Source organism: Eretmochelys imbricata, chromosome 17 (genome assembly GCF_965152235.1).
Source record: "Eretmochelys imbricata isolate rEreImb1 chromosome 17, rEreImb1.hap1, whole genome shotgun sequence".
Taxonomy (NCBI): domain Eukaryota; kingdom Metazoa; phylum Chordata; order Testudines; family Cheloniidae; genus Eretmochelys; species Eretmochelys imbricata.
The window spans coordinates 6529174-6552804 of NC_135588.1; the positions used below are offsets into that span (position 1 = coordinate 6529174).

Genomic DNA, 23631 nt, shown 5'->3' on the forward strand with positions numbered 1-23631 from the left:
AGCCAAACGTTTGCTTTAATAATTCATAGGAAATGACTTACACAAAGTCTGGTAGTGTGTTGTCAGGAAAGCCTCTGAAGGACCAACAGAATTAGGCGCCACACTGTATTGATGGCATTTTCTAGCCAGGAAGCCTGATTAACCTCTGAGATGCCTCTGTTGATGTACTTACCCCATTAATGCTAATGGAGATGCTACCACTTAAAATTGAGCCATGCCTTTATCAAAGGAATGCCTTTTGGTTTTAAAGTCTTTAGTAATATATCCTGCTATTTGCTTCTTATCTTGTCTTTTCATACTCATATCAATGAATAAGAAAAAACTAACTTTAACAGCTAATGTTTCATCCAGAAGATAAAAAATAATATACAACAAAACAAATAACGGTATCTGAAGGGAAAGACCTAAAAGTTAATACCACAATACTGTGTTACAACACATAGGCCTTCAGAAAAAACTGACCAATACTGATGCGACATACATTTGTAACTAAGAGCATACACTAATGCAGTGGTATTTTATGCAGCCAGAAAATGTAAGCATTACAGATTCAGTAAAATACATAGAAAGATTATGTGACAAGAACAGGTTAGAATGAGCCTCTTAAGAAAGTAACTGCAATATTATATCTAGTTAGATTATATATAGTGACAAGCACACTATTTAAATCTTTCTATGAAACACATAGCATGCTTATCTAACAAGCTGAACTACTGTCGTATGTTATACCAGATTGTGACTGCAAGACGTCTGAAAAGTAATAGGTGTACAAAGATTTGGCCCAGTCCATTAGTACATAAATATCAGTGCAAAACCATTACGGTGCTTATTCCCTTGTGCTATGTGTATATTCGCAAAAACTTCCCTGGTAATCTTTAACCTTTCCCATGCCATATCAGCTGTCCTCCCTATCCATTAGTGCTAATGGCCTTGCTCTCACATAAGCTGTTAGTACTCATTAAGAAGTTATCAGGTATCAAGAGAAAACAGATGCAGTTTTTGCTAAATCACTTTACCACCTTCGGATTAAGAGACACCAAGAAAGAATCAACTAAAGCAGTTATTAGGTGACAAGAAAACTTGGTTTATAATTTGATGTTAGACATTAGGCAGACCATCAAAAGAGGTTTAAATTTAAATAAATGTATGAGTTTTCACTTTTCAGTTTTCTTCATTATTGATGGGAATCAGTAGTGAGTGAACACATGATGTTTTCCTAAAAATGAAATCCACTGTTTCAATGTTTTCTTGTAAACAAGTTGCACATTTAAATGCAAAACCTCAAACTTTGCGTACTGCAATTAGACTCTTAAAAAAACCTGTTCACCTTCAAATATAAACAGTCATTTTAATTTAAAAAAAAAAAGTATGTACTCATCCACTGTTTAATCTAAAAAAAACCACACCTTTAATTAGCTGAGAAAATTAAAATGGGTCATCCAATGACAGTTGAGCTGTTTAGTTTTAACAAGGTCTTATGTCCTTTTAGTGATAAAATGATGTATTCACAAAAAGAAAAGGAGTACTTGTGGCACCTGAGAGACTAACCAATTTATTTGAGCATGAGCTTTCGTGCACGGTATGCATCCGATGAAGTGAGTTGTAGCTCACGAAAGCTCATGCTCAAATAAATTGGTTAGTCTCTAAGGTGCCACAAGAACTCCTTTTCTTTTTGCGAATACAGACTAACACGGCTGTTACTCTGAAACCTGTCAAAATGATGTATTGTTATTTCTCACAAAATGAACAATAAGTTGACATAAAAATTTAAATGTTTCCAAATTAAGACTCTGGAAGGAGAAGCAGGAATATTTGAAAGAACCAAAGCTTCTACTGATATGCAAATACCCTGGTAATCAATAATTAAATGGAAAATATTGTTTGAATAACATAACAGTTCCTTCGATTCAAACAATTTTAGATCCAAATTTGAAACAAACTTTTGATGAAGTTCTGAAATGAAGTTCTGAAATGAAGTTCTGGCCTTTCCTTTCTCCAGCCATGATGAGAACCATATGTGCTGAAATAGCAGAAAATATGGTCTCACGAGATACAGAGAAGAATCTACTGGCTACCCTTAAAAAAAAAGTATGGAAGGGTGCCTGCCGTGTCACCCCAAGACTGAATTAGGAGAGAGAAGGCATACCTGGACACCTCTTTAAGAGACTAGAGAATGAGCTGGTCTGGCTGATCACCTTCTCAACACACAGTCGTTAGCAAAAAGCTGGGTCTCTCTCCAGGTAGATGGGAAGAAGCCAAAGAAGGGGATGGAAAAATGTGTCTTCTGCTCCCCCCCCCCGCCCCAAAGCATGGATACTGCAGATAAGCAACTTCACATCTGGATGATTATCTAAACCCATTCCCTGGAAGTTCACCAATCACTAAAACCACTCAATAATAATGAGCTTCATTCCTGGAAGATGCTACATGCCTTCAGTCCCATTTCACTGACTTTACTGGCAGCGGAGAAATCCATGGGATCTGAAGCATATCATACAAAGCAATTTTCATCTTTGTGAACATTAAATAACTTCCCTGATATATTCTATTAAATTATCAACATTTTAAAATGTGATAATTTTCTGTTTCCAGGGCACTTACGTTCAGTGAAGCTGCTGAACTTATCACTACTGTGATCTGCCTTAGAACACACACAGATAGTCAACAGACTCTCCAAACAAATGGGAAGAAATGAAAAGATCAGAGGGGCAAAATGACCCACGGAAAAGTTAGCAACAGCAGAAAAGGGAGTTTTTGTCAGATGCATCAAGTGGGAATAGTGAAAACTACTCTGTCTGTTCAAAACAAAATCCTTCTAAGCATCTAAAATAAAGACCGTCAAATAATAAAGCCATGATATTGTGAGTTTCTCCAATATTGCCGGGATAAAAAGAGAGATTAACCCTTGGGCACCAAGAGTCAATGTCTCCTAATGCGACTGTGGTTTTGAACTTGGCATTAAATGCAAACAGGGGTAGGTAGCTCTAGCTCTGCCGGATAAAGGGATTGTGGATAACTCTTGAAATTGTTGATTGAGCAGGAGGCCGACCTATTTCAAATGATAAAGACATGTGAACCACATTAGGGAGAAAAAAAGCTGTTAGCTACTGCGGCATTTTTCAAGTTAATCCATCAAATGTCATCATGGTAAATATTTTCCACAGCTACTGAGTGTTTCCTCTGAGGATCTCCAAGTGGGAGCTCTCAGATGGGGTTCTATCACCATGACTCCTTACCAAACTTTATCTTTCTTCTCTGGGCAAAGGTTCCTCCACTTCCCTCAATAAGAGATTGGAATCAAGACCCACAAAAGGCTGAATTTCTCAAGGTCATTTGAGAAAACAAGAACTTTTATGGAACCGCTCTGAATTCAAAAGGGACAGAGTGGGGAATAAAAAAGGACATCCACTTTAAAAGTAGCTAACACTTCCATTGATCAAAGGGATGGATCCTAAACCATTTCATGCAGATAAGATATAATCACAGTTGAGGCCTGTAAAGGAAGAGTTACTTAAACAAGCAATAAGGTTGATGGTGAGGTAATGGGAAGGGCAAAGGGCAACAGATATTTGGACTGTGTCTTTGCCTCTGAGGTAAATCAGTGTTTCAATTACCAGGAAATCACATATTGCTCACTGCTACCCAGTTGGATTAAAATCGGTCAAAACAAAGTTATTAACTTTGTTCCATGCTTTAGACTTGCTAACAGACACAGAAGTTACAAATCCGTTAACAGAAAGCACAAACGTAATTAAGAAACCAATTCTGCAAATGCTTACACATGTGCATGCCTTCACTCACTTAAGCAGTCCCATTGCCTTCACCTGGATTATTTACATGAGTAAAGTTCTGCATGTGCATAAATGTTTGCAAAATCGGGGCATAAATTTGTATCAGGTTTGTACTAATCAATTGGAACCTGGTCAACGAACAATAAAATAGCCTCCTACCTATCAAAATTTCAGGCTGAAAATATTTACATTGTCCATTGATGTGGACATAGAAACAATGAAACACGGATATCATATGGTTAAACAAGAAGGATACAATGTTATTAACAGCCTACAGCTAACTCGAATATATCACCCAACGCTACCCCACACGTTTGTTCCAGCGATCTGAACTGGCACCAGTGGACCTTGAGGTCCTACCTTGAAAGTGAGTGTGAACCCATGCCCTCTCTATACACACTCAGGCCAATCAAGGAACCCTGACTGGATACCAGAGTCCCAACCTCTTTCTTGGAGAGGTACGATAGACAAGAAGAGCTACAGGTAGCTCCGGACATAGAGGTACGCTCCTGTCGTTATGTCACACTACATAGCTGTTTGCCCATTTCCCAATACAGGGAAGATGCACCTTCCAGACCCCAAAACTGGGAATCAGCCCAGCCCCTGGCACTCTCAGACATCCAGCATATTAGTGATAGGCGGGACGAACAGGGCTACTCAATCTAGGATCCACCTTTTTTTTTTTTTTTTCCTTTTTTAATCATCCCCTTCCCCAACTTCAGCAACGGAAGAGCCAAGACCCCGGCTTGCACAGCCCAATGGCAGCTGCAGTGGATGGGATGAACACCAGAGCCTGGACCCAGATGCTCCATGTGATCCTGTCTCTCCATACAGCATGAAGAAAGGAAGGGGGCAGAAGTGGGAAGCGGCAGGCCCCCATCTACTAGAGGCAAAGAGGTAGGGGTAGAGCAGGGAGGATGATGAAGACTGTCTCAAATCCCCTTGGCCAAAATCTCCCTCCCTCCCCAGAAGGTTGTCTCCACTGTTCCCAGTCCCACCCAAACTCCACCCTGGCTTGCAAGGTGGGCATTATGTTGGATCATGTTAAAGAAGTTCTGTATTAAAATCACAAATGAGTTTGATTCCCCATAGTTTAAATTCCAGGGTATTACTAATGAAGAGGTCTCTTGGTTTTTGGTACTGTTTCTCTCCCTCTATGTGCGAAACTTGCAAGCTGCTAACTGTGTTAGTACATTCTAAGACAGAGTCTGTTCTCAAAGCAATTCACAGAGAGAGAGAGAGACCCAAAGCAATACTCTAACAACAGAAACAGCACCAGAGACTCCCTGCCCTTTTGTCGTATTAACAATTGTGATTAAAACAGAGATAGAGGATGAATGTGGATGGATGCTTGGTGTGGATAATAACTGAATGATCAGGGAGGTGCCAGCCTAAGAATCCAGCGTCCATCGGCTGAAGAAGGCGTCAAGTGGAAATAACCAGAGGACCCCCAGAGGGCAGACTGGAATCCACCCAACAGCCTCAAGAATGGGAGAACCAAAGAACAAGATAACATCTAGCAGCACGGAACTGTCAGGAATTTGCTATCTGCTGATTGATTCAGCAACAGCATGATGAAGCAATTCCCATAGACTGGCATAGGAAGAAATTCCTATAAAAATAGACTCTAAAAAGTGAGAACTTTGGGGTCTGATTCTGCAAACCAACTTCCAGGAGCATCAGATGAGCATCTGACAAGGCCCTGCTCCCTCCTCATGTCCAGGCCACCTGGCCAGTGCCTTGGCATGAGCAACTCTAAGGCTGGTAACTATGATAACAACCTTGCAGAACCTGTGTGTTTGTGTGTTTGTATGAATGAATGTGTGACTAAATATGAGATTGAATGGAATGTTATAGCTATAACTAACTGCTTACTATGATTCTTTCTGTATTCACAATAAATGTGGTATTTTGCCTTTTTCCCTTTAATAAGATTGTCATAAATATAAAGGGAAGGGTAAACCCCTTTGAAATCCCTCCTGGCCAGGGGAAAGCTCCTCTCACCTGTAAAGGGTTAAGAAGCTAAAGGTAACCTCGCTGGCACCTGACCAAAATGACCAATGAGGGGACAAGATACTTTCAAAAGCTGGGAGGAGGGAGAGAAACGAAGGGTCTGTGTCTGTCTGTATGCTGTGCTTGGCCAGGGATAGACCAGGAATGGAGTCTTAGAACTTTTAGTAAGTAATCTAGCTAGGTATGTGTTAGATTATGATTTCTTTAAATGGCTGAGAAAAGAATTGTGCTGAATAGAATAACTATTTCTGTCTGTGTATCTTTTTTGTAACTTAAGGTTTTGCCTAGAGGGGTTCTCTATGTTTTTAATCTAATTACCCTGTAAGATATCTACCATCCTGATTTTACAGGGGGGATTTCTTCATTTCTATTTACTTCTATTTTCTATTAAAAGTCTTCTTGTAAAAAACTGAATGTTTTTTCATTGTTCTCAGATCCAAGGGTTTGGGTCTGTGGTCACCTATGCAAATTGGTGAGGCTTTTTATCCAACATTTCCCAGGAAAGGGGGGGGTGCAAGTGTTGGGAGGATTGTTCATTGTTCTTAAGATCCAAGGGTCTGAGTCTGTAGTCACCTAGGCAAATTGGTGAGGCTTTTTACCAAACCTTGTCCAGGAAGTGGGGTGCAGGGTTTTGGGAAGTATTTTGGGGGGAAAGACGCGTCCAAACAGCTCTTCCCCAGTAACCAGTATTAGTTTGGTGGTGGTAGCGGCCATTCCAAGGACCACGGGTGGAATACTTTGTACCTTGGGGAAGTTTTGACCTAAGCTGGTAAGGATAAGCTTAGGAGGTTTTTCATGCAGGTCCCCGCATCTGTACCCTAGAGTTCAGAGTGGGGGAGGAACCTTGACAAAGATCCTGCTGGTTTTTATTTTATTGTTATAACAATTTTACTACTCTAATTTATACCACAAATTGAGGTCTCATTTAAATATATGCCCTCCCCAGCACATATCCTGTACACAAGAGTCCCTGAGTCTCCCTCGCCCCTATTTACACAATGCAGTCACAACTAACCAAGGACCACACTAACAATTGACAAGAGAATCAGATTTCCATTCTACCCTGTAGTACCAACCCGGAAGTCCTTCCCCAAGTATCAGTGGGTTAGGTGCATGTGTTAGGGCATATTATCTAATGGCTTTCTATCTTTTCCCAGCTCTGATTACTACCTTGCTCTTACATAGGGTCTCATACATTTTTCTTTCCTACAACTATACAAATATTTTCCCTGTTTATTGCACCATCATTATTTTCAAGTTTGTATGTATTGGGCTCGTATGTATTGGGTGAAATTCTCCGGCCTGTAGGATGCAGGAAGTCAGACTAGATCATCATAATGGTCCCTACTGGCCTTAAAAACTATCAATCTATGGTCTTGTCTAGGGACCCTTTTGTGCTTTCTGACAGACACTCTCTGGCTGGTTTTTTCAGTCCCTGTAACAACACAAAACAAAAACTTACCCTTTGATCTGCAAGGACTATTGAATGTGTGCTACCCAGTTGTTCATAGGGTTTAACAACATTGTGGCTTGCTCTTTCCAATGACGTATTGGGCCAGACTCTTGCTTACATTAAGGCCACGTTTTAGGATGCTATGGTAGTGTAAAGTGACCCTCATGTAAACAAGAATCTAGCCTATTTGAGTACAATTATAGCAAATGCTACTGAGCTAGTTAGCTAAGCCCATTTGCCCGTTTTTTTTAAAAAATGCAAATACTGATGAGACGGAAAGTATTTTTTTCACCTTTTTCCACTGAGTGTGAAGAAACTCAAAGCAGATATTACGGATCTAACATAGTATCTTCAGGAGGAAGAAGATCCAAATTTCCCCTCAGCAATGTAAAAACCTGTCATTTTTCTTCCCCTCCAACCACAGCACAGTTGAGTTCTAAAGCCATCTTGATGGAATACATTCATTCTTTTATTTGCTTTTATATGAAACATCATGACCTTTGCTTCTCTTTGTGGGTTCTTTAAACTGTTGCTTTGTTCTGTGCAGTTGTGCTTTCTATTCCATGCTGTCATTTAGATTCTCTTTGTAATCCCTATGATTAGAACTGTTTTGTTGTGTATTTCACAAATCACAAGGCTTGTGGTTATAAGAAAAGCTTGTAATCAGCATGAAGTTTGCCAGCCAACACTGAAGCTCACTTTTATGTGTGTGTGTGTGTGTGTGTGTGTGTGTGTGCGCGCGCGTGTGTGAGAAAAAGAACTGACTTTGCCAAATGTGAGAGGTAAAATCTCCAGGAGAAAAATGCATGCTCTTTTGGCTTGCCTGAGATTTTTCCATGAAAACTCAGAAGCTTCCAAACACACAGAGGAACGCTGTTCCGACTAAGCAAACCATAGGCACTGGTATCTAAATGTAAACATTATTATTAACACTGAGAGGCTTTTTTGAAGGTTATAATAACTGGAGCTGGGTAAATAACTGATTTTTTAGTTCGGTGGCTGAACTCAAAAAATCTGAAAAATAATTCGGTTTGTATCAACAGTTTTTTAGGTTTTTCTTGCCAGTGAAAAACAAAACAAAAAAATTCATTTCAGGTCTAACAAAATGTTTCCTTTAACTTGAAATGTTTAGTTTTCGGAGGGAAGGGGGGGGGCTTGGGGTTTTTTATGAAAACTTGGGGGTCAGGGGTTGATAAATCTAGCTAAAATTCCAAACAAATATTTTTTCTGAACAAAGTCAAAATGTTTAATTTTGAAAATTTTGAAATGAAACATTTCTGTGGTTTTAGAATTTCATTCTCTCATTTTTTCCAACCAAAACTATTTGACAAATCATACCAGTGAATAAACTATTTGCTGAAATAAATTCGACCAGCTCTGGTAGTAAGTATATAATTAATTAGCTCTTCTATCCTTCAAGTACAATTTTATCACCCTTGAAATACAGTAAAAATACAGTACTGGAGCAACTATATCCACAAAGCACCAGGCACGGCTGTGTTTATAAACGGAGTATCAGTCCTGCTTGAGTAGATTTAACTGAGAATGCTCACATGAGCAAGAGCTGGTAGTGTGACTAAAGGTTTGAGATAAAAAAGCCCAATCGTGAATGGCGCTGAGTGTCTACTGAGAAGCCCTGAGCAATGGCTGCTCAGAAACGTGCAGGATCTGGCCCCTATATTTGGGTTTAATATTATTAAAGCAATTCCAGCACCTTTCTTAGATTCTTTTCTGTTTTGCAAATTCGAAGGGCGGGGGGGGGGGGATCTCAATACAGTTCAGCAAGGGAATCTGATAATCACTGCACACGATAAACTTCTTCCAGCGGTTGCTGATGTACTCACTTTGGCAGCACTAATGACTGTGGCGGTGTAAGACTGAATGTTGTCTCCACAGGCTCCACCACGGGACTGATGGCACCGGATCAGCTGCGAGGAGAAAGACAGCCAGCAAGTCACTATTATTAAACTATACAACCCCGTAACCCATTAGCATAGCTCTTATTTATCATGTACAGTGGCGTGTTTTTTCATACAAATAGCAAAAAGCCCTGCTGAGACACTTAACCCCTTTTTATAATCTTCTGGGTGCCACCCAGACTGTCGCAAGCTCAGCTTTGGTTTTCAATTACAAGATGAGTAGTCCCTAAGAATTCATAAACTTTGAAATGGTGGAATTTGGGGTCTGGCAGCATTACCGCAAATAAATTTAAATAAATATAATCAACGGCTTTAGCGATGTCTATGTAACTTTAAATATTTGACATCCTAAGAATTTGGATGTGGCTTTCCCCTCCACTCCTTTTTTTTTTTTTTTTTTTTTTTTTTTATTATACAGACTCCAGCAAGCAGAAAAATGACAAAAGAAAAAAGTTTGCTACATACACATTTTTAATTCTTTGGGCTTTGTCGAGATTTAATATGTCTGCAATGGCATTGCTTCTAGACTGCTTTTGTTTTATTATTAATAGACCAAACCAGGACACCTTTAGCCCCATCAAACAATTAACAAAGACTGCCAGTTAAATAAAATGGCAAATGAGTCACTGATATTTATTGTTGCTGCATAGAAAATGTTGACTCTCTATTTGCTCCCTTCTATCATTTTTGTTGAAAGAAAGAGGAAAAAAGGATAAAAATCACCCTAAACTATATCTTCTCCTGAAAATGCCTCTTCGTAATTCTATTAAAATGGGTAAAAAAGTAAAAATTCAACTGAAGAAGGGCAACAGTCAATGTATCCAAGGGACACATCAGTAGCTGAAGTTCCCTTTTGATCTATTTATTTTCATAATTTGTTTAAATATTGCTACAGCAGCATTTGCAAAACTTACAGATCAGTCTGTAAATTGAACAACACTGTAGCTGACCGATGGGTGTGGTGTTTCATCAAGAGGCAGACGTAGATTTGGACAGAGGTATAACAGCAGGCAAATTAATAAAAGCTGCCTCTCTGATAGTCTTTGGCTCAGTTCTTACAAGAAGCTATTCCTGTCACAGGAATGTAACCAAGGGTGAACATGAAAAAGGTAAGTGCTTCCATTTTAAAATACAAACCATACTCTGGTAACTGAAGGTGAAGTTTTCAAACACATCTTGTTTTAAATTCGCAATAATCTTTTAGGACTACACTGGGTAAAAAGAGTGCTAATTACTTTCCTTGGCATCTAATTTTTCCTCTCTTTGACTCTGAAAATAATCAGAACTAATTCAATATTTTACATTCTCGAAGACAGCTGTGGTCTAATGGATTGAGCCTGGAGGCAGGCAGCCAGGAACTTTTGAGTTCTAATCCCCACTCTACCCACTCACTTGCTGTGTGGTCTTAGACAAATCCTTGGACCACTTTGTGACTCAGTTTCCCCTAATTGTAAAATAGGCATACATCTGTCTTACAGAGGTGTTGCGAGTTATTGTTTAAAGAACTGAACACAATTTTTAAGGTGTTAATTGCTGAGCAAGCTATATGATGCAATCATGGATTGAAAACTCTTCTTCTTCTGCCTGTACTATTCTTGTATATCCAGGCCCTGTAAGCTCACACAGTTGAATATGGTACATAGAGTAGAAGGATGATATAACTGCAAACAAAACACAGCTGGTAGGTGTAATTTTTGGCCAACCATCATTTGTCAATGTCCTTTTAAAGGCTGCAGCCTTTTTTTTCTTTTTTTTAAACAAGTCTGTTCCTGTGGTTTAAGTGAAATCATTCTGGCTTCTCTACTACAGAAAATATTTAAAATTTAAGCTATTCCTTACCTTATTTTCTGCATAAGCAAGCCAACGACTCCCAAGAGCAATGGGATTCATGTTTGGCCCCGGACAAGGATAGCAGCCTGAAAATTTTCAAAAGGCAGCACTGAGAAATATCTTAATGACTTCTTACAAAGAATTTTACTTATTGCCAAAAAAACAAAAAGCCTAAACAAAGAGCTTTCAATTGCTAATATCACTCAGCAAATGCTTACATTTTTGTAGCTGAAGATAAGATTGTGGCTAGATGAGCCATGTTATTAACAGTTAGTTAATTAATGGTAAATGCTAATTTTTCCTTATGTTTGAGTTTCTTTTTTAAAAGGCTGGGAGTGGAGAATAGATTTTACAACTTTAAGAAACCCATCACTCAAAACTGCATGAGATATTAACTTTTAATTTAAGTTACTGGGGTTTTCACTACTTTGAAAAGTGGATTTCTCCACATTGTGACCCAAGCAATTCTATATATTTACACTATGATTAAGTTCACTTCACTGAATGCCTGCTGGTGATCACTAACTGCAATAAGGTCAAAATCATGTTAGGTGTCTGTGGGTGGGTTTTGTTTGTTTTTAATAGAAGTATTTGTGTTTAAGGTCACCTCTCACAAAGACTTATGTGGGTATTTAACTTTACCCACTTTGAGTGAAATCCTCACCCCATTAAAATCAATGGCAAAACTCCCATTGACGTCAACTTGCAATTTCACCCCGCAGGTAGTTCCATTAAGTCATTGGGACTACTCACAATGTATTAAATTAAGCCCATATGTAAGTATTCATGAAAGGGAGAGTTTTAACAGCATTGACCCCAATCATGAACAGTACAGAAGAGGGGGTGTGTAAGCTTTCCTTGCCCAGCTTTATCAACGCATTTTAGTCTTGGGCTTGCAACATTTCTTCTATCCCAGTACTGAGTCTCTTTTAAGCAGACTGCCTATCATGACAAACTGCGTGCTTGCTTTGGGGTGTGTTTACAAAACTGTGCTTTCTTCCTGCAAAACTGTTTGTTCGTTATCCCCTTCACTGACTCAAGCTCGGCATCAGAACTCCAGTTAGCTTCATACTAAAAACTTTCCATCGCTTATAGAATCATAGATATATAAGGCTGGGAGGGACTCAAGAGGTCATCTAGTCCAGCCCCTGCACTGAGGTAGGATCAAATATACTTAGACCACAGTTGGTCTAACCTGTTATTCATGGTCTGTGTTATCAAGGAAAATAGGTGCATTTGCAGATACACAAAGTCTTAAAATTTTAAAATAGATATGCATAAGGCTAAGATTAAAAGTTAAAAACAATACAGCACAGAAAATAACAGTGTTAAAAAGCAACTAAAGTTAAAGATCCCCTTGAATATTTGAAAAGGTGAGGGTTAAATATATATATATATTTTAAAGTTGCCAACGTTTACAATTAACAAACTAGATGGGGTGCTAAATGTAACCAACAGAAAGAGTCAAAAGTTAACAAAATATAGAAAATGCTAGCATTAACTATAAACAAAAGCAGGATTAAAATAAAAAATATTATAAAGACAAGTTTTAGAACAATTTGACAGAAGAAATAGGAAAGAGTAAAACCTAAATGAAAAAGCATAAAGGAAAAAAAATCTGGAACTAAAGGCTGCGCTCTTACTATTGCACTCTGACCAGTTTGCTGTATACTGTGGCCTGTTCTTCCCTGGGTCTTTTTTGGTCATTTGAGATTGTGAGTTCTTCGGGGCAGGGACTGTCTCTTTCTATATAGATGCCGAACACATAATACTATGAAGTCCAATCCCAACCGGGGCCTATAGGTACTACAACATCACAAATAATACGTAACATTTTTCCTTATCATTTAGGGCTCCAATCCTGCAAATAGATATGCCTGTGCAGATCCAAACCCCAATGCATTGTGCCACTAACATCAATGGAATTTCATATAGATATAAGTAATTCCACCACAGTTATTTGCAGAATTGGGGCCTGATGCATGATTTGATTCTGGGTGACTAAATGTGAAAGGCTAGCGCAATAAGGTCCTGAGCCAGTAAAGTACCTTTAACCATGTGAATAGCCCTATTTGCTGGATTGAGGTCAGTACTACCTAAAACAGCATCTAAACGTTGGCATGGCTGGCTAAGGGAAAATTATTCATGTTAACTATTTTGGGAGGGGGGTACAAAATACAAAAACTACACATAATTTTAAGAAGAAATATCATAGGCAGTGTATAAAGCATGGATCCTATCAAAGGATTAATCATCCATATTTTTCTCTATTATCTTTCTGAAGATCATTTACACTATATCAATTTAGAGTATTTCTCTCTTATTGGTTGACCAAGATAAAAGGTAAACAAAACAATGCATTTAAAATGTTTAGATATGCCTCTGTCATTTACTGGAGTTTTGGTTAATCCAAATCATAAAGGGTAGACTGGGGTCAGTCAAACAGCATTTTAGAATAGTACACACATTTCGCAACAAAAGGGAATGGAAGGACTTGCAGAATATAGCAGTGGAGAAGTGACATACAAAGAGGAAGCTAAATATAGCTACACTTCTATTTAACCCATTTATTCCATGGGTCAAATACTTGTATACTGATCAGTTAACTACAATAAGAACAAGTAAATCTATTCCTTGTCTAAGGTTGATGGGAACTACAGATAAGAATAATCCTAGTAAACCGTCCTTTTCATACTAGCTGTAATCATTTGCTTCTTGAACAGCCACTTGGCCAGAACTTTTAGTGAGGACAAAGGCAAAACATTTTCCTATGCCATTATTTTCTTGACTGTGCAGTGCTGAAGGAGATTTAAAACGATTAGCAGACACTGATTAAACTTATTTTAATGTACAAAATGCGAGATTTTAAAATCTCACTTACATACATGTATATATTTATGAGAGAGACTGAAATATGTATTTGAAGATCATTCTTTCTGGACACATGTAGAAGTGGATATTAGACTAGTCATGCTGCATGAGTTAAATCATGCCCAGTATCTATTTTTCGGAGTAGAGGTGGGAGTACTATAAAATTCAAAAAATCGTAATAAGCCATTTCAAAAGTCATGAAGCCATGGTAACAGAAATAGTAGCAATTCATCCCACTAAACCCATCTCAAGCCAGGAAAGCAAAACCAAGTGAGCATTTTGTAAGATGCCTTTTCACCTTCTTGATCTCAGGAAGGAAAATGAAAGCAGAGAGTAAGATGCCACAATTGTTACTGCACTCTGAAAGTGCATAAAATGTGGGCAGCCAGAGCCTCTTAATGAAAGAAGGCAAAAATCCTTCTTAAGGTTGTAAATACAAATGTGTTCTTCCGATGACATTATTATTATAAACCAGGAAGGACTTAATGCTGACCTCAGCTTCAGCTTGTACAATTGCTATCTGGTTCAGTAAAGATGTGCAGGTCCTTGGAATCCTCCTCCTATCCCTCATACAGATATCCACAAAAAGATGTTAAGTGTTAAAATTTGTCTCATACATCTTTACGGTGTTTTGTAATCGGCCATCTGTACTTCCCAAACCCCACAACTACTGTGGGGTAGATACCAAAGAACAAACCGATATTAACCTGATAACAAAACTAATATCAACTGATAGCAAAAAATGCATAAACCTGGCAAAAAGTAAGCAATTTAAAAAGACAAATTCTCTTTTGAGAAAAAAATAAAGCGGTTACTGATCATTTGAATGAACTGAAGACAGTAAGGAAACACAAAAAGCCACATTCCTTTGGTTGAAATGAGTCTATACAGAAAATTTAGAAAAAAGAAAAGAAGTACTTGTGGCACCTTAGAGACTAACCAATTTATTTGAGCATAAGCTTTCGTGAGCTACAGCTCACTTCATCAGATGCATTCACTCCAATGAAGTGAGTTGTAGCTCACGAAAGCTTATGCTCAAGTAAATTGGTTAGTCTCTAAGGTGCCACAAGTCCTCCTTTTCTTTTTGCAAATACAGACTAACACGGCTGCTACTCTGAAACCAGAAAATTTAGAGTATCTCTAGTAGCAGGTGTTTTTATTAACTGTAACTTTATGTTACAGGCAGTACACTATGTGAATTAGATTTGGTCAACTTAATACATTTCTACTTGCAAATTAGTCAGTTCCAATAATGACCTCCATTGAAGTCAGCAATTCAACTCAGTATTAAACTCTCTTCTCTCAATTAAGAAAAAAAGAGTGTAAAAAAAAGAAAACAATACCCTTCACTTCTTTCCTTTGTGACTCCATGTGTTTTGGAATCTTCCTGCCCCACAAGAATAAACAAAGGGTTATATTTTATGGGGAGAAAAGCCAATTGTTTTTCTGCTATCCAAAAAAACACTTACAGCTGGAGTCAGCAGATCATCATCTACTCGGCAAATGTAAAGACAAACAGCGTGACCTGTCAGGCTTTGCTATCCAATCATTCTAAGCACGACTCTCTTAAAGATTAACTTCTACTTCTACTAAACTTCAAAACAACTGAAGAAAAATCTATTCTAAGCAATAACGACAGCAGTTCTTTCATGTTTACAATGAAAATGAACATAATGAGAAAGCCGTGCTAACTGTCAAGAAGACCAACGTTTCCAAGTTTCAATGAAGGTATCAAGAGGTCATTCAAGAGAAGATCACTAAGGGAAAGCCCTTCCAAAAGTACAGCAAATCATACAAGTACTTAGCAACACTACGTCTTATAACAGGCTTTACTGAGAAGTTGAACACACACACACTCACACACACACACACACACACACCCCCCCAATATAAAAGGTGAGCACATAGAGGCTAATTTAAATATTTCTAAAATACACAAATTACTCTCTCTCTCTACATAAATTAATACACACAGAAAAGAAAGGAGTTTGCAGTTTGTGGTTAAGGCAAAAGATTCTAACTGAGATTTTAAAAATCTCCATTTAGGAGTAGGGCTCTATTCTCAGCTGTGCTGCAGATTTCCTGTGCTAACCTGGGCAAATCAGCTAATCTCTCCATGCCTCATTCTTCCCTTCGGTAAAATGGAAATAATACTAACCTACCTCACAATGGTAACAAAGGCCAAATTCATTAATGCTTGTAAAGGTCTTCAGCAAAAAGGGCTATATACATGCAAAGTTGTTGTTGTTTTTATTACTGAACTGCATTATTTTAAAATATAAGTTCAAAATAAGCACACAGTAATAATTTAACTCAAAGCTGGTTTTAGTCTTCTTACTGTTACACTGAATTTGTACATTTGATTTTACTGGAAATGGAATGATCTCAGCCATAGTACAAGAATGCTGATTAAACCGATACAGTTCTGTAAACCTCTAAGCAATTATGAAATCCCTGCACATTGAGTGATGAGAAGGAAAGGGGTATGAGTTGTATTATTTCTCAATAGTCCTGTGCTATACAAAACCCTGAACTCTTATAGGAGTACTGGCATTCACAGTTTCATATCCATATGCGCACAATAAATGTGGTCACCTCTTCTTCTCATGATGGCAACCCACAAACTCCCACTCCATCACCCTGTTGTTTTCGGCTCCTGAAGAAAGCTAAGCTCCTCCATTCCCAGAAGGAACTTTCCCCTTTACTTAAAATGTATTTTAAAAAGTCCTCTTCTAGCTCCAGTAACAGTACCATGAATAGAGGGAGGGTGGTCAGAAGAGAAAGAGCAAAACCTACCTCTCCACCCATTCAGCTTTTAAACAAAACAATCAGTGGGTGGGGAAACAGGGCCATTCTGAAGTAAGTCACATACAATATAATAGGAATTAAACCAATCGGGCTTTCCAGATTTACCCTTACTGCTTGAGTCATCCTATAGAATATGCAGCAGCAGTTTAAAAAGCTAACTGCATGGTAGGTACCATTAGGAAAGGGATAGATAAAAAGATGGAAAATATCATCATGCCACTATATAAATCTATGGCAAGCTCCACACCTTGAATACTGTGTGCAGTTCTAGCTCCCCATCTGGAGAGAGAGATATATTAGAATCGGTAAAAATACAAAGAAGAGCAACAAAAACGACTAGAGGTATGCAACAGCTTCCATATGAAGAGAGATTAAAAAGACTGGGACTTTTCAGCTTAGAAAAAAGATGGCTAAGTGGGGATATGATAGAGGTCTCTAAAAAGTGGTCTATAAGAAGTGCACGGGACTGGACTAGATGATCTACTGCGGTCCCCTCCAGTCCTACATTTCTATTATTCTAAAATCATAAATGCTGTGGAAAAAGCGAATAGAGAAGTTTTGTTTACCCCTTCACATAATGCAAGAACCAGAGTTAAATTAATAGGCAGAGGGTTTAAAACAAACATAAAAAAAGTACTTCTTCACATAACGCACAATCAACCCGTGGAACTCATTGCCAGGGATGTTGTGAAGACCAAAAGTGTAACTGGGTTCAATAAAGAATTAGATAAGTTCATGGAGGATAGGTCCATCAGTGGCTATTAGCCAAAATGGTCAGGGACACAACCCCATCCTCCGGATGTTCTTAAACCTTTGATCGCCAGAGGCTGGGACTGGACAACAGTGGATGGATCACTCGATAAATGTTGTTTTGTTTATTCCCTCTGAAGCACCTGGAGCCAGCTACTGTCAGAAGACAGGGAAGTAAACTAGATGGACCATTAGTCTGACCCAGTATGGTCATTCATACTTTCTTAGAACAGCAGAGATAATTTTCTGTTAAGTTCCAGGACTTTTCCCTAACAGGTAGTGGGAAAAGGGGATAGAGGGAAAAGAAGGAGTGTCTCTCTCACCAACACAAGCTGGTCCAATAAAAGATATTACCCCACCCGCCTCGTCTCCTGAAATCAACAGGAATTAGGAGCCTAACTCCTTTTGAGCACGCCCACCTCGGTAATAAGAGGGACATCACTGCATGGAAAAATTCTTGTATATATTTGGCGGGGCAATATTCCAGTGCCAATCAGTCAAGGGCTTCTTGTAATTAAGCCTGTAATAGCTTATTTTGCTTCCTCTTCAGCAACTTCTTACTCATACCAAACTCTTTCTAAAATCACTGAGTCAAGAGTGCTGAATAGAGCTCTCTCACAGCAGCCTTTGGAGTTAAACATAAATTGGAACTCAAGTTTATTTGTCTTGAGAAGATCGGGTATTTCTAATGGCCACAGCCACTTATTTTTATATAAAAAGTACAAATGGCACTTTGACCATTAAGTATGGCTCCACGTACAGACAAAGGGTATGTGCCCTTCTGTCTCCTTTCTACATGCAAAGTAAGCGGATATGCTGTTAAAACGGTTTCAGATTTATGTGTAACAGAATAAAACTTTAAGAGGAAAAGAACGGAATTGTGCATGTCAACATCACAGTCTTCCTTCAAACTGAGCCCACAGGGTTATCTCAAGACACCCTGAGTATGTTCTTTCTTTTATGGCATACTCTAGGGACTCTATATCTACATCCATTTTATAGTCTTTAAAAATGTCTAGAATTGACATCTATCAGTCTTTGTCTTTTGTCTCCACCATCTAGCCCTGGTTTCTGGTTTCCAGTGAAAGCCTATTCAGTAAGTTGCCCTCGCCAATCCTTTTTATGTGACCATACTATAAAAATCTCCTCTTACTCATAATGTTTACTGCCTTCCTTTCCCAGGTTCTCTCTAACTTCCCCCTCCCCTCTTCTTCCTCCCCCCTCCTTTGTTCTTAATAGAAAGGATTCTCCTCAAATAATGATAATAGACATTCTTCCTCCTTTTAATGGATGTTCCACACTTTATATCCTCATAAGAGTGAGGATTTCATACTGGCGTTGAACAATTTCATTTCAGGCTATCTTTGTCTTAGTCTTTATACAACACAGGAGTATGACTAGTACTACTAGAAAGGTTCCCTATACAGCATCAATCAGTCTCTAATCCCAATCTGTGAATTAAACTACATTTGTTTGGACTTGACACTGCCATATGACATTGGGTTGAGATCAAGTCAGAGCTGATAAGATAACCAGGGTCAAGACTGGTCAGTACGTGCACAGGAGACCTCCAAGGATTATTTACACGCTACAGAAAATTTGCTTATGATTTAGGAAGTGGTGAACATCCCTTTGTATCCATTTTGAACAAGTGCCCCTGCCTGTTGCTAGAGAGCACTCTTCTGCCAGGAATACAGGTTTCTGCATGTAGGTATTCTGGTTCTTGGGGGCATTAAAGATTTCTGGGCACTTTCTCAAGAACAGGGTTTTTTAACCGGATTTCCTGGCCAAATTCCAAAATGAATAATTCTATTACCTGAAAATATTTGTCTTGTAGCAATTATACAAGGTATGCTCCTTTTCCAACACCAAGAGCTGTTAAGTAGCATTGTTGTGCACTATTAAATAGCTAACTACAATAATCCACTCTGGAAGTGGCCTCATTTCAGTTATTTAAGCATCTTTATATAGTCTATATTATTTATATCAATGTATTAATTTTTCTGGAATCCTATAGCATATGTAGCACTTCAAAATCATATAAAATTACAAGATTCCTTTCTTAAAGAACTGTGCAACCTAAACTGGCCAGATAAAAAGGCTAAATGACAAGAGACTGAGCCAATAGACAACAGCTTCTTTCAGAGAGCGCAGAAAGAGGAGAGAAAGTAAATAATAGATAGTGATACTGTTGTTGCAGGAGCATTGTTTATTCCAAAGAAAACAAATCATATAAGTTGTTTTGTCTAATATTTCTTGTTTGTTTAGGGGTTTTTTTTTTAGCATCATGAGGCAAACCAAATCTATTTGTTTATATTTTTTATAAAGCAATATTGTTTATAAATTCCTTTGGGATCCTTCTAGATGAAAGGCCCTACATAAAGGTTATTACTTTCATACTGTCACATACTTTACTGAGATCATCTATTGTTCTTACACTTCCTTCCGTTTAAATATCACCCATACAATCAAGCAAAAGAGCAAGCAGGCAGGACACCCCTCACTGTGAAACCATGCTCAGATCTACAGCGTTCTTTTTTCTTTTATAAACTATCACTATCAAAACATAAGCCCAGAAAGAAGATGAAGAAGTACATGCACTACTGCTAGTTATGCCCTCTTCTTTCCCATTCTAGCATAAGATTCTCAGTCAGTGTGTGTTATTTTCACACATACACCAACACTGCAACTTCAGAGTGGTAGCCATGTTAGTCTGTATCAGACAAAACGACGAGGAGTCCTTGTGGCACCTTGGAGACTAACAAATTTATTTGGGCATAAGCTTTCATGGGCTAAAACCCACTTCATCAGATGCATGGGTTTTAGCCTATGAAATCTGATGAAGTGGGTTTTAGCCCACAAAAGCTTATGCCCAAATAAATTTCTAAGTCTAAGGTGCCACAAGGACTCCACACTGTTTTTGCCAATACTACAATGACCTTCGTGTAGACAGACCCCTGAACCTGCATGGGTGCAGAGTCCACCCATGCCAAGCTCACTGGAGGATCAGAATTGTTGTCATTTTGAACTACCCAACTCACATAGAGACCTCCTCTTCCCTTGAATTCCATCACAGCTGTTAAGATTATTTTGCTGTTGGTCCTTTGAGTCGAGCTCTCCAAGACAAGTGTCAAGAGATTTCACCATAGAGGACCCTGGCCTTTAACATTTGTTACACATGCTATTTCACCAGAGCACATATTTGGCAGCCTTCAGAACACTATAGTGGATGTAAAGCTTTGTTATGCCTTCCCCCCCCCGCCAATTTGAGGGGATGTATAAATTTAATTTTGTTGGTTGCAGTTCACGAGCATGCCACTGTGAGTAAGATGCTATTGGTTTTAGGTTTCATATTTTGTATTCCAATGCTTGGGATAGCAGTATAACAGCACCTGGTATTTTCTACATTACAGACAGCACCTCATCTTTTATACATTACTTTTAAATTTGCAAAGAACAGTCAGTTTAGCTGATAAACCTGGATTTACAAATTGTCCTTTTGTCTTTATGCAAATCTTTTCCCAACTGTATCTATACTTCACTGTACTATCCTATAAACGGACCAACACTGATGGAAGATTAAGACGCTATAATTCTTGCAGTATGTCTTCTAGGCCTTCTAAAAAGAGTAGAATAATTATCTTGGTGGTAGGATAGCTCAGATTCCCAGATGCAGCATAAGATCCCTTGTAAACGACCCTCCAGCTTTAATCACCCTATTCCTTTTTAGCATTTCTCATGTAAAGCAGTCACAGCTGAGACAAATCTATCTTGAACATTTGTTCAGAGATGTGAGAAAATAGCAGAACTACGACTACTCCAGTGGACTTGTCCCAGCCAAAGTATATGCTCTTTAATGCTCAAGAAATGAATTTTGAACATAGACCTTTCTGCTCACTTGAAACTCAGATCTCTTAACCTAGAACAAAGGATTCCTGCTGCCATAAGTACAGGTAGCCATCCAACAGAAAGACTTTTAATAATGCTCAGGTTTAAACTGTTTCTTGAGTCCACATACCAATGCTTAAGCAATGTGTCAACAAGTTATATGGCGGCAGCATTTCTAGATAGTCAAAGAAAACTGAATAAGAGTAGAGCATTCTAAAGAAGGAAATTATAAGGTGGTTTGTTGCAATCTGGATTCGTACCATACACTATACCATTGCACCAGATCAGACAATCAGAAGTAGCAATCTCTACCAATTTTGATTCAGAAGTGAAAGGAATGCAAGAAATGCATGAGAGTCACTCTCTTCCAAAAAGTACTTTAAATGTTTAATTCTTTCATGAGACATCTAACAGTCCTGTTTTGTAGCAAAGAGGCTGCTCTCCGTTTGCCCATCAGGGAAGAGGAATTCTACCAAATTCACAAAAGAAACCTAGGTGAACTGGTCTCTGGCAGGTTGAAAACAACACATCATTTCCTGAACATGAATACCTACAACAAATAATACAACCCACGAATTCACAGATTAGAATAATCAATTGCAGAGTGTCCATTTTTATTCTATTAGCCGGACAGAAAGGTATTCAGTACATATTGTACAATTTTAGCCCCACGGTTACACAAAAATCTTCCTGGCTTTTAAGGGCTATGAAGTACACTGGCTGAACTCTTTGGAAAATTACCTCTTAAGGGGCTAGCTGTACAGCATCAATAGAAATGTGGTGCCAGATAATGGCTGCAATAACTGTCTTCATCTCTGGAGAATAATGGATTGTGAATATATCAATATGAGGAGTGGAAGGGAAAGAGAGACTGAGCAGGCACCAGTTACTGGACGCAAAGATGATGCCACATGTATGATGTTATATGTACTCATCTCTTTTCAGGGGGAGGGAGGAGGTTGTTTATAGAGAGTAAAGTATCCATAAGGCCATCTTTGTAATCATCAATGTTAAACTAACTGAGCATTTTTGGAGGGGCAGTTGCAGGAGCACTGATGGCACACAAATCAATGAAGAACAGTTATTTCACATTTATTCTTTACGAAGACAAAAAAAAAAAAGCTTGCACATCTTTGTGAATGCCAGGTTTTGATCCTGCAGTCACGTGCAATATTCAAAGAGAAAGGCTCTGAAGCAAAACTGATTTGTACCAGAGTACAAGTCCAACGATCTAAAATCTGCACCTCAGCATTCACACCTAGCAAAAGGAACAAATTTTCAGTGCAAGAGCCAAATGAGTTCAGTGGACTGGACTACAAGGAAATACTCCAAAAACAGTGAACTTGCAGCCATCCCTGGATTCATTCTTTTTTTTTTTTTCCTTCCATGATGCAGGCCTTCTCTTGATGAAGCTGACTTGGCTGCAAATGTAGGCACAGTGGAGAGTGGAATGCCATTGGAAAGTTACAGACATGAATTCTTTGCAAATTGAAAGTGTGCCTTTACTTAGCTAACAGAGGTGGAAGTAGGAATACCTCTCACAGTGTTGATAATTGTATATACCAGATATAGAAGTTCAAGTTATCTTCCCATGATTACCCACAATATATTTTCCATGCGAGTTTAAACACCAGACTTAAATTGACATACAGAGATATGGGCACCTGTAAAATGAGTATTTATTATGAAAGCTTAAAATAAAATTGGTTGTCTCTCTTCCACTCAATTCAATCATTGCATTTTCATCTCACTAAATGCAGAAAAACCTCCCATACTAATGCAATGTTAAAGTGGCACAGTTAGCCTCACAAAGAAGTCAGGAAACGCAGAAGCTAATGTTTCAACAGCCGCACGAACATGTTGCAGATCCTGAATATTCTATGGGACGTTTATTACAACACTATAGTAAGCTACATATTCAACCACGAAAACAGGCATACCACGTGTATGCAACACAGCTGCATTAACATAGCCTGTAGAACCTTAACTTCTGAATTCCTGACGCTGTGATCTTAATTGTGTGTTCTGCATTTAATTTAAAAAAAAAAAAAAAAGATAACGCATGTTGCTTCTGCTTAATGATATTGGCATTTAAACGGGTGATTTCCCACATTTGCAGCTGCTGCTCTTGAGCAGGAGGCAATTTTTATTGGTTTACATTACGACAGCAGCATCTTCAGACAGACAGAATAGTTCTAATTCAGGTCTGTGTTCTAACCCCTTTCTGCCTCCTCTCCTTCAGCAAAAAGGAGCCCAAACACAGCTGGACCACCACAGCTTGATCCCTTTACTAGGAATTTCCCTAGTA

General features: G+C 38.5%; 1 protein-coding gene across 12 annotated transcripts in view; it reads right to left on the minus strand.

Annotated features, from left to right (window-relative positions):
* Nucleotides 1–23631, minus strand: part of BCAS3 (BCAS3 microtubule associated cell migration factor) — a 499958-nt gene that overhangs the window by 393763 nt on the left and 82564 nt on the right. For all 12 annotated transcript variants that reach the window (XM_077836612.1, XM_077836609.1, XM_077836606.1 and 9 more), the window contains 2 exons: nucleotides 11016–11092; nucleotides 9102–9185 (listed from right to left, as the gene is read on the minus strand). In XM_077836612.1, coding sequence (XP_077692738.1) covers nucleotides 9102–9185; nucleotides 11016–11092 — 161 coding nt within the window. The remainder of the gene's footprint in view (nucleotides 1–9101; nucleotides 9186–11015; nucleotides 11093–23631) is intronic.